This window comes from Urocitellus parryii, chromosome 5 (assembly GCF_045843805.1).
Source record: "Urocitellus parryii isolate mUroPar1 chromosome 5, mUroPar1.hap1, whole genome shotgun sequence".
Lineage (NCBI taxonomy): Eukaryota > Metazoa > Chordata > Mammalia > Rodentia > Sciuridae > Urocitellus > Urocitellus parryii.
The window spans coordinates 40,004,981-40,020,156 of NC_135535.1; the positions used below are offsets into that span (position 1 = coordinate 40,004,981).

Sequence of the window (15,176 nt, forward strand, 5' to 3'; positions counted from 1 at the left end):
TGTTGTAGCTGACAATGTGCAGCTGAAATTTCCATGACCCTTGCAAAATACACATGAACTCTAATAGATTTTATATCATTGAATCAAAATCTTGCCAATTCCTTGGCATCAATCCTACAAATCCTATGTGAGTGTAAAATGAAGTAAAGGCTTCCACACCAGAAGAAGCTTCATTAGAATCCAGGAAAAGGGAAAGGAGCCCTCCTCTTGAGCAGTTGTATAGGTTCAACGTTAAGAATCACTTGGGAGAAACTATGCAAGGATGACAGCATTCCCTCTGGTGCGGTGGCATGTTCCATAGCAACAAGGAAGAGCACCTCTCCTCTAAGGAACTCTGCCAAACCACACATATTCACAGCATAATTTAGACACTTGGTTCCAAATAAAGCTAGGGATATTTACATCCCTAACAATAGTAAACTATTTGACTTTTTCCAATTTATTACACATTTTTTGTAGAATCAGAATAATTTCTTAAGGTAGTCTCAGGCATGCACAGTGTATGTCCAAATGAACCAAGGCATAGTTTTCACAAGATTTGATAACCAGAGAGCAGGTATTTGGATTTCTTTAGAGCATGTATCTATCTAGAGGACTCAGAGAGAACATAAGAAACGAATAAATGCTGGTGTTAGAATGTTATTATTCATTGTCACTTTCTGAATGGCAGATCATCAGGACAAGAAACTGAGGGACTCTCAAAAGAAAATCTTTACAAAAGATGGTATCTTCATTTCACCATTTGTTCTGAGAAATATGTTCCCAAGTTCCACTTCAATAGAATGGTGACATGGCATGGTATTCTATTGTAACATTTCTACTTTAGCCTTCCCTGCAAGTGATAATATATGACAGTGTGCACTGATATTTTAATTCATTTGGTGAAATGGTAAAATGAGCACATTTTTAGAATTGCCTTATTATGAAAATGATATTAGATGTATCTTTTGAAGTGCAGTTTGTGATTCTCTACTGATTTCCATTAGATGTCATACCACTTGCAAATAAGCTAGTTTATTTTTTGCAAATCATACAAATGAGAAACTTTTTGTTGTTGTTGTTTTCAACAGCTTGTTTTTCTTAAATAAGAAGTGAAATTTTTAAAAAATTGGGAATAAACCCTTACTATCCATTACAAATTCTAGATAGCCCAGAATTGATTTATACAACTCATCACCCAAGACTTGTTAAAGAACATAGAAAGTATATTTCTAAAGTAGAAAGTAGAAAGCATTCAGGGAGCACATTACAGATTATTTGATTAATTCTTAATAAAATATGTTAATTTATTAAACTTAAATGTTCCATTTTCTAATAAGCAAGGAGGAAAAACAATTAGAATATTCAAGTTAGTACTTTTTGATTTCTATTATTATAATACTGTAACCTATTAAAATTCTTTTTCAACTTTCACTTTTTTTGGTCACACCTAAGATATATAAGCAAACTATTTTTGTGGCAAAGATCAACTTACTAGCAGATGGAAACTTGTATTTTCATTTTATTTTTATTTTTTAAATTGACACATGAAATTTTATATTTTTGTATGTTATGCTACAACTACCAATCTTCATGTCAAAAAGCTTAAATCAAACATCTAATTAAAAAGTACTGTTAGAATGCAGAGTAATTATTTATTATTTTTTATGTAATATTTATGATAGTTTTGTTTGTTCCTATAATTTAAAATGACAAAATATAGGGGCTGGGGTTGTGGCTCAGAGGTAGAGCACTTGCCAAACATGCGTGAGCCACTGGGTTCGATCCTCAGCACTACATAAAAATAAAATAAAGGTACTGTTTCCATCTACAACTAAAAAATAAATGTTTAAATAATAAATAAATAAAATGTCAAAATATAAAAACATAAGATTAATTAGGAAGCAATGATATTGGTTCTGCAGATATAAAGTTAACTCTACATTTAACAGCAATGCCATGTTACATGTTTAAAAAAAAACCTCAGCTGTATTATATCACATAACATGATTTAAAGTTATTATTGGCAGTTTATAGACATTTAATGCTTACATTTGATGTACTATAAATACCTGGATATAAGATCACACACTTTATTTCGAATTATTTAGAATTAAAATTAATGGTTAATTTACCAGAAAAAAAAACTCTTGTTCTTTTGTTGTAGATATGTATCTAGAGAATTTTCACATTTTCTTTATGTGATGAAAGACCACATATCATATGATGTCTGTCTCCACCTTGTGGTTATTATAAATATTGCCACGTTCTGATTTTGCTCTACTCCTGGACATGAAATGGAATGGCCATGGAAAATGTCATTGCTGATCTATTTTTGGATTTTTTATTATAACCTATAGTATAAGGTTGTTTAAATGGACACATAGAAGTCCAATCAGCATATTCACATATTTATTTGTAAGACTGTTAGTTTCTCCTAGAAATTCAAGATGCTAGTACTTTTTGTTATATGTTACAGAAACTTCCTAGGAAGGTCATGGAATGAGGAAAAATAATTTTTCCATGAGAAAATATCTTTTCCTTTCTCCCCCAGAAAAACTGTACTTCTTCTGTAATATTTCTCAGAATCTTAAACCAAAAGCTTTATTCTGAGTCTTAAAGGCAAGCCCCAAATGTCTATGCTATTTTATTTTTTTTCCATTTGATTCAAGAGCTGGTGATATTGCAGAGATCAGGAGACAATGCTCTGCTCTGAAGTATTTACAGTCTGCCTAATTATGCTTTAGTTGGAGGATAAGATAAACACTGCACAAATGGTGCGATGCTACATTGTGAACAACCAGAGAAATGAAAAGTTGTGCTGCAATTGTGTGCAATAAAATCAAAATGCATTCTGCTGTCATATATACCTACTTATAATAAATAAATAAATAAATAAATAAATATTTTTTAAAAGGGGTATCTGGTACATAGATCCTGCCAATTTTCATTCGAATAAGAGAAAATTCTCTAATTATTCACCTGTCTGAAGAAATTTATAATTTCTAAACAGTGCAAAAGATTTTCTATTTGGTTGAATTATTCAAAGCAAATTTGCCATGTGTTCTTCTAATTAAACATATCTTTTTAATTTTACGTGCTGTTCCACGTAGGACCCAAAACAAAAAAAAGAAGTTTAAACTTCCATTGGTCCAAAAACACTGTTCTGAAATCCAACAGAACATCCTGGTCATTCCAGCACTCACTCACATTACCACAGTACAGGTTCCTAATTTCCTTGTGATTCAGATGGAACTTTCCTCTATCAAATCACTATCACTTCCTCTTCCACAAAGGCAGCATCAATCTAACCCTTCTTTAAATGCACACTTTGAAGATCACACGGAACTGGGTGACATATAGATGATTTATAAATAATCTTTATTTATGTCTGAATAAGAGAAGGCTTGTTATTATTATTATTATTATTATTATTCATAATCTGTATCCACCCAGAGAGATAGCCTTTAACATAGACTTCCAATGTCATTTTTTTCATAAAGATTTTATGAGTTGATAATTCAAGAAACAATAAACATGAATAAGTTGGGGAAAACTGAGGTAACTTTATTCTGCTTCTTTCAAAAGTACAGACCTATACTTTCAAAAGTACAGACCTATCATAATTATATCTCAATACATAAGATGTTCAAACATTAGCTGCCCACCTATAGCACCTATATAAACTGAAACCAAAATTTGAATAAAATATTGCTTTATAACTTCAGGATGAATTTTCATAGAACTTGAAAGACATTAAAAAATGCTTTTTTTTATGCATCTGGGAGGAGATATTCTTCCGAAACAGATTTTATTCTCAGGTATCTAATTAACCACTTTAAAATGAACAAGTTCATTCCATAATATACTTCTCAGATAAGAAAAGCCTTGAAGAAAACTGAAATTCAGGAGGGCTATTTCCAGTTAGGAAATATAAGATAACTCCACTGATTATACTTCCAATCCAATGGCTATATATCACTCCTCAAATGTTAAATTTAGTGTGTTAACTCATGAGATGTGTAGACTTGGTCCGTGGTGGCAAACCTGATGAACACTTACCTTTTTCATTTCCATTTGCATAATTTGGAGGCTTGTTTTTGTCAATGCTGTTAAAGCTCTGACTTCTTCTATTTAAATTGGAGGCTCCCTGGACTTTGCTGCTGCTGCCTGCAGCTGGCACCCTAGAGGGTCCTGGAAGCCTGAAATAGCAGAAGAAAAATTACATCACAACTAGCATTTCAAAAAATAAGGAGCATGAGATTCTGAGCAGGGAAGAGTTAATGGAAAAAATGCAGAACAGGATTTTCTAAAATCGAGTTTGCAGAAAATGGTGGTTTAAGTGACAAATAGCTAAATCAGAGTCAGAAATTATCAGACAAATCTTGTTTCACTTTTCAATAAGCATGCCCCCAAAGACCAGTAATAATGTAGAACAGTTAAAGTAAGGTGACCTTTCACTAAAATAGTCAAACTTATTCCACACTTGATGAATAAAATTTTGCCTTACAAGTACTTAAATAATTATAGGAAAAGCAAGGGAAATGGTAACACTTCACTTTTAGACTCTTGGCATATTAATCAGCTATTTGCAGCTGTTTAACTTATTCTTTTAATACATGTGGTATTTGTTTATCTCAGGTAGCTGTATTCCAAGTCTTGTAAATTAGTAACAAGAGGAAAGTAACTGTACAAATGGCAAACAGGAATTGTGTTTTGACTATCTAAACTAGTTAGCTAACTATTCTAAGTATGGTGCCAATACTAAGGTCATGGGTTCAATTATATTTGACTGGGATGCCTCACAAAAAAGGCTTTCATTCACTTGTCAAAAATACACAACTAGGCTTTAGCTCCTGATCATACAGGAGATGTGATCAAAAAAGATTCAGGTCTAGGAAGGAAATCAATATTAGGAGGAAAATGACAGCTTAGAATATAGCTTTATGACAGCAGGCTGAGCTACTCTTTGTATGTGAAAAAACAAGATGTGAAAAAATACACATGATCTGTCTTATAATCAGAGGCAGTTTAACAAGAGGTTGTGACCTACCTATTGTAATTAAATATAAGTTATAATTAAATATAAGTTGAGATAATTTATTTCACTGTTTTTTCCTTTTAGAACTCCAACTCTTGATTATTTCATAAACCGTGCCTAATTTTTATTGTATATTACTATCATATATTTCACATTTATATTAAACCCGATCCATATAAATTAAAAACTAGAAATTAAGAACTAGTGTTGACACTAAGGGCTATTTAGAAAACGTTATTGAAGGTTCCCGACATCTCTGCTTGTAGGTGCTGCCACCTTGTGAACATGACTATGTACTACTCTGAAAATTCCTATTGGAAAAGAAAAAGAACAAACTACGCAGAATCTATCGATACAATACAAAATTTTAACAGTTTTCTTTTATAAAATCTTAAAAGTAAAAGAGTATTTTATCTGTTATATGTCAAAATTTCTCAATCCAATTATTACAATACTTAAATTTTAATTCATCTTTATAATACTACCTATTTTATTTCTGTAGATTATTTAAGAAATAAAATCCTTACAAAGTATAAATACTTTTATAGTACTTTCGGTAACTGTAAAATGAAATGAACATCAGAAAAACGCAAATAGTAGCTTCAAAAGGTGTTCATTTCTTGGAACAGTCAATGGTTTCAAAATTTTAAGTGTTTTACAGTTTAGATACAAATGGTTAATAAATATTCCCTTTAGCTATTTTGCTAATAAGAAGTTATGTCATATACAGATTAGAATCTTTTCCAAATGATTCCAGCATTTAACTTTTGCTCAAATAGATCTACAAGGGTTTGCAAGTGTAGCACACTAACTGCAGACATAAGGAGTATCAGTGACTTCACTCTGCAGATGGGACTAAACTAATTAATTTGGCCAAACGTCCCATTCATAATAAATTTGTGAACAAGTCTTGTAGATATAACCATAGTCTTAGAAATCCCACTCCAAACTTACATGTATAAACAGATTTAGTCACAAAATTTGCCCTTCTTACAATGAAACTTGACCCATTTGTAGAAAGCAATTAAAATGCCTTTTAATCTTTACTGTGACCCATGAAGCCAAGTGCTTTTCAGTCCTCAGAAGAACAAATTAAAACAAATTAAAAAGTACATTTGCTCTTCTCATTACCCTAATTTGACAGGCAGCCAGAGCCTCTGGATCATTCATCAAAGTAATAAAAAGGGAAATGAGATGAAGAAAAAAAGGGGGGGGGGAGAGTACGTGAAAGAGAAATGTTCTATTAAAACAAAGTTACTTAAAATACATCTTACATGTCCAAGTGTTAGAGGGGATAATAAAAATGCCCATTGTACATGGCAGGTCACTGGTTTCTCACACATCGTAATTTATATCATTCATTGTAAGTTTTAATTAAATACTTCTTAGGATTTGTCTCTCCAGAATCATTTAACTACTGTGGAAAAAGATATAGAAAACCAAGGCAAAGGAGAAAGCACCTACCTCAGGTTAAGGCATCAGAAGTCCTTGAGGTCAAGTATCATATACTAGGATTCAGTAATGAAGCAGGGGCTAATATACCACCCTGGCCACTTCCCGGGGACTGAGGAGGTGCACAGACTCTTAGGCTACTCAGAGGTACAAAATACTTTAGCTATGGCTTGACTCAGCGGCTTCATACTACCATCACACCTTCAGCAAAGTAATATTTTCTTTTAAAACAAACTTTTCCAACACCTTCTTACGTATCATTATTTCCCAAACAGTACATATTATGCTGCCATTTATTATTATGTGTCTCTAAAATACACACATCATAAAGAAGCATAAAATTAAGCTATTATGGATAGAGGAACAATCTGATGCTAACTTCCCCACCCAAATCTGCCAGTGTTTCTCAGTTCTGCTTCAAAATGTGCAATAATTAATACACACCCACCTCAACAAGCAACTGCAATCTGGTATAATTTCCAGATTACTGTCACCCAGAAAGAATCATAGGGGCCAACAAAGAAATTATTTTCTTGACTTACTTAAGCCTAGAACCTAGACTTCATTGCAGTTTATAGTGTATAACAAAAATGAAATAAAAGAAGCCAAAACCATTTAATCTCTAACAACACATGCTTGCTCCTGAGACTATATGGTAATCCATTCAGAATAATTCAGTGCTCTAAACTTTGCATTTGGAACTGTGTTAATGTTTAAAAAAATTTATGGTGATAGGACAAAATATCACTGGGTATTTACTTGAATATCACTAACAAGCAATAAATTAGAGATATTAACTGACCTAGTAGGCTTTTTTTGACTGGTTGCAATTCCACTGTGATTAGACTGAGTTGCATATCTGGCTGTCAGACTGTATGAGGAGAAACAGAGAAATTGAATTAAAGAGATTCTTTGAACATGGAAAGAAAGCACAAACTTATAAGAAAACTATGAGTTCATGAAATGCAATTGGAACACATATGAACATGTATAAAGAATAACTTAATAAGAAAACTATGGTAATGCAACATAACCACCATGACCTTGGACTATGAATGCACTATGAAATAATGCAGTACAACCCTGTAATAAGATGTGGCATTATTAACTTTAAAATTATGATTGTGTGATAGTATTAATATTCTTAATAGTATTATTGCATCTTATGAAATCCAAGTAGGTTTGTGTGTAATAAGTTATTGTTTCTACTAGACAAAAATTTTTAAAGGAAATGTACAGTAAAATATTTTTCTCTAAAGAAGGGTCTACCCAAAAGTTGAAATGTAAGTGTATTTAAATTCTTGAAAAACAAGCTTAACAAATACTGGTAACAATTTTGGGCACTCTTGAGTTGCCTTTCTTAATGATTTTTTAAATCAAAATCTTCATTCAAAGACATATAAGAAAGCATTAAGTAAGCCAAGTTTGGAAGAATAACACTTCATAAAACAAATGCAAATTTGTATATTAAGTTAAACTGTCTCTTAGTTATTAAGAGTTGATGAATTAGTGTTCAAAGAAACAGGACCAACACTGGGGTGACATCATCCATGTGACCCTTGTCACCAACATCAGGGTGATAAGGGTCACATGGAGCCTTACTGCAATTGATCCAGTTACTTTGCTGCCCAGCAGCGAGGAGCACTTTAGTGAAGAAAAAGATGGCTTAGGATCAGGATCTGTTTCCTAAATTAATTATTAGTCCTCTGAGCAAGTCTCGGGTAACACAGATGTCCTTCCTCATAGAGGAAGTCTTCGGGTACATTGAACACTTATTTTTTACATTTGTCATGTTATATACATGGTTATTTGCATATAATACATTCTGTATTTTAATCACACTGAACGTCTAGTTATAACTGGCCAAACTATCTCAGTAATAGTAATACCAGAATAAGTAAAAAGTAAAAAATAAACTGTCTCACCATTCATGTCTTCATACATGTACTTAGAGTAATGATGTCCATCCCATTTACCTGCCTTTCCCTCCTCCCTTCCCCTCCCTCCCCCTTTACCCTATCCAGAGATCATTTATTCCTCCCATACTTCCCCCTACCTTTGTCATTCCCCATTATGAATCAGCATCTTTATATCAGAGAAAACATTCAGCATTTGGTTCTGGGGGATTGGCTTATTAGCATTATATTCTCCAACTCCATCCATTTCCATGCAAATGCTATGATTTTATTCTCTTTTAATGCCATGTAATATTCCATTGTGTATATACACCACATTTTCTTTATTCATTCATCTACTGAAGAGCATATAGGTTGGTTCCACAGTTTAGCTATTGAGAATTGTTGAAAAAAATGTGCTATATATGTGTAATATGAATTAAAATGTATTCTGCTGTCATATATAACAAATTAGAATAAATTATAAAAAAAAGAAAAAAAGAAACTATACCAATGCAATGAGATATTCATTTAAAATTTAAAGTTTTTTTTAAAGGGACCCAAAGAGAGGAAAAATTGTTTGTGAATTTCTCAGTTAACTTGTCAGTCCAAGAATAAGAGAACCATTTAAAGTTTAGTGACTACTTCTTGTCTTATACTTTCCAATTTGAACACAAATGTATGTAATAAAGATAATAATCAAGCAGCATATATCCTTTCAGGGAAATGAGACTACCTCATTGATTTTGCTCCATGTTTTTAAGGAAATACTATAATATAATTCCTAGTATAGAACTAGAAATAAAGGAAAAACCAAGTCTAGCAAGGTTAAGTAATTTAGTCAAAATCATCTTGATTTTATTGCCCATATGTGTTTTCTGATTTCTTATGAAAGAATACAGTATTTGCTGCCTGGTTTTGTTCTAAACAAGTTCTCTTACTTTAATTTCTTGACATTTAGCTTCTTTCCTTCTTCTCTTGCATTTCTGAAGAATACCAGAGTTTTTCCAAATTTATGTTTGAATTTGACCACCTGACTCTTCTATTTTTGGAATCTCTCCTTTTCATAGACAGCCAAGCTCACTTGATTGTCTATTACATCCTTTAGTCCTTTTTTCCTTCAACAAATCTTAGTTTCCCAACTCTTTTCCTCCCAAAGTGTATTCCTTCTTTCCTCAAACACTTTTATGCATTGGTTCACTTAGTACTTTATTTCCTACAAAGATCTAAAGTAAAATGTTACCCTTTAGCATTAACCTCATCTACATACTTCCAGCCACAAATATCAACTACATAAAAGACGTGTTCATGATCTTTAAACTCACACCAAAAATCACTACTTGCTTTCTTTTATCTTCTGTTCCTTCCATTAATAACTTTATTTCTATTCATGGAAGCAAAATTTCTTCAGTGATATGGACTTGAAATCTCAAGAACCGACTTTTTCCTTTTCCTTTTCAATTGTTACAGATGAGCAATCAAAATCTAGTCATGCTGTGTGGACCGCTACAAATCCTTTTGCATCTTTGTTCTCTTTCAATTCCCAGGTTTATCACACTAACTCAAACTTTCAACACTTTCCACAGTGCCTCTTAAATACAGGAGTTGAAAGGTTTCACTCTTACCAAACTCATTATATAGAATGGGACAATTAGAACCACAAAGGACCACAAACTGTATCTAGTCTTATCTCCTGATGTTATAGGTGAAGGAAGAAAAGTGCAAAGAGATAAACCATAAATTTCCTAAAACATAAAGAAGATTGGTGGCACTGAAAAGTAGATTCTAGCATTCAAAGAGTTCTACAGGGCTTCTTTACATTTGCACCCTATGTTCTACCTTTGTCACCTCATGCATTTTGTACTCAAGAGTAATTCTTAACCATCACCCAAACATTAATTGTGCTTCTCTTATTTGGGCTGCCTTACTCTCGCTGTCATTCCCACGGGAATACTTCCTAATTGTGTCCATCGTAACTAAATTCTTCTAAAGGACCACTGTAAATAACACCAAGTACACCTAACATGCCATCATCTCCTAGATACACATGGAATCTCTGCATTTTTTTACCTTCTCATGTAATAAAAACATAATTTTAGTTATTCAAAATTGTAAACATAACAAGCTTTCTTCAAGGTAATCTCTTTGCTTGAATTATTACAAAGGATAAAATAGTTTATCAGAAAAGTCCCACAAATGCACTTGAAACATATTCAAGTTGATGAAAAGAGAAATGAAGGTTTTGTGATTTTTTTAAGAAAATAAAATTCCTGGTATTTTTTTTTATTTAATAAGATGTGCCAAGACTATCATAGACATTGGGAGCTTGACTGCTTTCTCTTATTGAAAGAGAAAAATAGTACATTTTGGAAAAAAATGTGACCTACATCACCAAACCAATTGCATAATTTTAATAATAGGGAGTATATTGTTAACACAATTTTTATTTGGACAACAGAGATGCATTTTGAAAGACTTGTATTCCAGGAATACAGTTAAGAGAAAAAGAAGACGACTGTGGAATTCTCAACGTGACACATGACACAATTCATTTAACAAACAAATTGCACAAAAAAAATATTTGGAGGGAAAACCTATATAAGTCTTAAAATAACTTAAAAGTAATTGTCATGTATGAATCCTTATTTAGATCCTGACTCAATCAAACACTAAACTGTTGTTAAACATTTAACTGTTAAACCTTTATGAAAAGTTGATAATAAATGAAGCAAGGTAGGTGGTAAGTCGGTAAAAGGTCGAATCTGATTGGGGGGGTCCATGAGGAATTTAAATGGAATTTAGTTTGTTAAAAAATAAAAAGTAATATAAGAAGTATTTGTAGCATTACTAACTTGAAGAAATTAATTACTCTATCAAGTATAACTGCCACAGTACTTAGTGTATTGAAAAGAATTTATATTTATCATAGTAGGTCTACTGACAGGGTAACATTGCCATTCCACGAGTCTATTTATTATGTTTAAATTTTAATGCATAGTATATATTATGTTATTTACTATTTCATCAACTAATAATCTATTGAAAATCAATTCTAATTTTTTATTTTTTTGTTCTATTAAAAGAATTGTTGTACCAATCTGAATTTCTAATAGCTTCCTGGTCAAAAATGCCTGGCCTGTAACTACATCAGTCTCTACCATTCACAGATGTTTATAGACCAAGAAGCATAGTCTCCTTGTAAGAACTTTTTAATTTCTTTTTTATTTAGCTGGCTTTTTAGCATCTATCAAGAGCCCAGTGGGTAAAATACAAGGTTGGCATATGCCTCACATCTCTTTAATACTTCATAATGTTAAAGGCACTGCATTTGTGTGAATATACATATGTACATTCATATGTGCATATATAGAGGTATATTTTAATTACAAACGTGCTGCTTGCTATTTTAATTATAGTTTTGCTGCCAACTTGCTTTCATGCTTTGCTACCTCTCTCTGTTTCTTTGTTCTCATTTGAAAATAAGATAGGAATAAAATTTAGGAGGCTTAGCTGTGCATTGGTAATCAGTTATTTAAAAATTAAGCTATTACTTTAGCCTTAAAATCACTTGGAAATCACAAATCCTCAATCTCCATATTCCTCTTTATTTCTCTGCATTTTTTTCTTTTCAGCTGCTTACATATTCAATCTTTCCCCATCTTGCTCATAACTCTTTTGATTGTCTCAAAATCTTTGTTTCTCAATAGCTCCTATTTTTTCTTATAAAAATCATTTTGCTTTATGTCTCTCTTCCTGGACAGCAGGAAAGCATTTTTCCTCACAGGGCCTATAATACTACTTCCCAACCTCTAAGTTTATCACAGATTAGTGACGAGGCAGGTGCACAGGCACAGCTAACTTGCAGTGTATTAATAACAGACACAGGGGACATGTAAACACAGCTCCAAGACAAAGTGGGGTAAGTGAATGGTCAGAAGACCAAGGAAGTGGGAGTTTTCAGATACCCAAAGTGAAGATTGCAGTTTTCTTTCCTGAAATGTTGTCAAATGAAACACCTAGCTAATAGATGAGGAAGAGGAAAACAAAAGTCAGAAGCAAAAACACAGAAGAAGTAAATGTTTTGAGACTCACTGGGAGTTCTCCTAAGGAAGGACCTGAGATTACCTTTCTGGTAAAGAGGGACATCAAAGGGATGTTGTTCATTTTCCTGAATGTGGAAGGGAAGAAGACACAACTATATACAATCTATGTTTTTAAATAAGACTGGGACTTATCTGCTGTTCAAAACACAGCAGGATCCAAATTTCAGAACTTCCTATTCCAGCTTTAGTATAAATCCTCATGTGGAATTACAATATCCACTTAGTATAAGGAAAGAAAGCTTCTTAAAGTAAACACATCTTACACTGCGGATGACCTGTTCTTACTAATCACTAGAGCCTTACTGCTCAAAGTGTTGTCTGTAGACCAATAATACTGGCATCACCTGAGACTTGTTAGGAGTACAGAATTTCAGGTTCCCTCTCAGACTTCCTGAGCCAGAATATATATTTTATTTTTTATTGGTTATTTTTAGTTATACATGACAATAGAGTCCATTTTGATAAAATTATGTACACAATGTGGGATTCACTGTAGTGTATTCATATATGTACACAGAAAAGTTATGTCAGGTTGAGAATCTGCATTTTTAAAAGGATCCCCATATAATTTCTATGTATATTAAAACTAGAAATGCTGTGTTCTGCATAACACCTAGAAATGTCTCCCCAGAGGGGAAAAAAGATGTAGTTTCCAGAGTTAAATAGTATAATGTAAGCACCTCAAGCCCTGTTTCAGTGCTCATCTTATATCACACTGTTGCTCTAGCTGTCAGCAGATCCCTTCTAGAAATCATCTCCCTTAGTTGTCCTGACAAAACAGGTATATCCAACTACTCCTACTTTTCAAATACACGTTCAATCACTGTCCCATCTCCCAAGATTTAATGTTATGGTCATGAATATTTTAAAAACCATAACATTGGACACCAATCTATTCCTCCATTCCTTTTACAGCAAGTGTATATTTCAAACTTTAGAGCTTCCTTTCTAAATACTTCCTTGATATCTCCCAGTCTATCTTGACTATATGGTAATTGATCAGGATAAAGGTCTACTAAACAGGTTGTGGTATTCTCCTGAGCAGGAATCATGTTATGTTCGCTTGTACACTCTCAGTCCATATTATGGGGTTGGTCTATGTTCAATAACTAAGTAATTGGTTGCTATTTCCAAGGTGAATTATTAAATATGACATGTTATATCTTTACCTTTTAAGCAAAGGAAATTTATCTAATATTGGAATTATCATAAGTATGTTAAAAAAGAAAGGGAAAGATAATAAATAGTCCTTTTTGTATCCTTATTAAGTGAAAGGCATTTATGTCTATTTTCGTATTTATTTTTCACAATGGTCCCATACAGCTGATACTCTGTATGCCCAGCATCTGACAAACATGAAAACTGATGTTTTTAAATGAAGATTATATAAATATGTAACACATCTTATAAAACTCCAATGTTGAAATTTGAATTTAAGTTGGTTAAATTCCAAAATTCTATGCTGTTCTGTTATGCCATATTATCTTCTTAGAAATTGACTCTCACTTAAATTATTGTCATGCTTCTTTGCTTATTCATTGCCCTGTAGATTTACAAAGATCCTCAAGGCATTATAATAATTCTTTTATCCTACCTACAAAATATCACCTTTATAAGTTTGAAATAAATAAACCCACTTTCAGTTGATACTATTTGGCATTCAGAGAGACAACATAAAAAAAAAAAAAAAAACTTCATTTGGGGCTCGGGTGGTGGCTTGACAGTAGAGTGCTTGCCTAGCACATGCAAGGTGCTGGGTTCGAGGCTCAGCACCACATAAAAATAAACAAATATTAAAGAATTTTTTTAAAAACTTCATTTAATACATCATTCATATTGTTTCCTTCATTTAAAGTGTCCAGAATGGGGACATCAATAGAGACTGAAAATATATTAGCAGTTGCTTATGGTGAGTGATATAAGGCAGAGGAATGGCGAGTGATTTCTAATGGGCACCTGGTTTCTTTGTGAGATAATTAAAATACTCTAAAATTAGAGAGTGGTGATGGTTGAACAATTGCATGACTTGGCCCCAAACCAATCAATTGAGTGTTTTAAATGGTAGGTCTTATTTTTGTGGATTGTATCTCAATATAGATTAAAATTAAAATTAAATATATATTTAATAATCCCCACATGCCTTATATTATATATCAGATATAAGGCATGTGGGGATTATTAAACTCATCAAAATACCTAGACTTCACACATCACAACTTCATCTCCTTTAATTATTATCAAGCTTCATCAAAAATCTCAGTTGAAGGAAGTGATAGTTAATTACTGTGATCATTTAAAATATTTTGTCTTTTCTTATTCACAACTACTACTTTTACACCTGCTTTTTCTCCCTAATATCCTAGAGAGCGCCATATCCACTTGCTAAGGAATGTGGCCTTCATCTGGAGAATTATCAAAAGGTTTTAACTATAGAATAAATGATACCTTCTTAGATGAGATACATCCTACTCTTAGACTTATAAAGAAGGGATAAAGGAAGAAAGGAGGTTGGAAAACTTGACTAGACTGGAAATGGGGAGACCAAATAGAAAATCACTGTTATAATTCAGGCCAGATTTGATGGGAGCTCAATGAAGGTAGAAGCACAGGAAATAGAAGCAAAAGATTCTGTTGAAATAGTGGACACAGGAACTGGAAAAGAGGGGAAAAAATCTACAATGACTCCTGGGCCTCTGGCTTGAGTTG

General features: G+C 32.7%; 1 protein-coding gene across 3 annotated transcripts in view; it reads right to left on the bottom strand.

The window, feature by feature from the left end:
- The window catches only part of Nav3 (neuron navigator 3), a 349,764-nt gene that overhangs the window by 186,793 nt on the left and 147,795 nt on the right, over positions 1-15,176 (bottom strand). For all 3 annotated transcript variants that reach the window (XM_026396971.2, XM_026396970.2, XM_026396969.2), the window contains exons 6-7: positions 7,275-7,343; positions 4,042-4,181 (exon numbers count right to left, since the gene is read on the bottom strand). In XM_026396971.2, the coding sequence (XP_026252756.2) occupies positions 4,042-4,181; positions 7,275-7,343 (209 nt within the window). The remainder of the gene's footprint in view (positions 1-4,041; positions 4,182-7,274; positions 7,344-15,176) is intronic.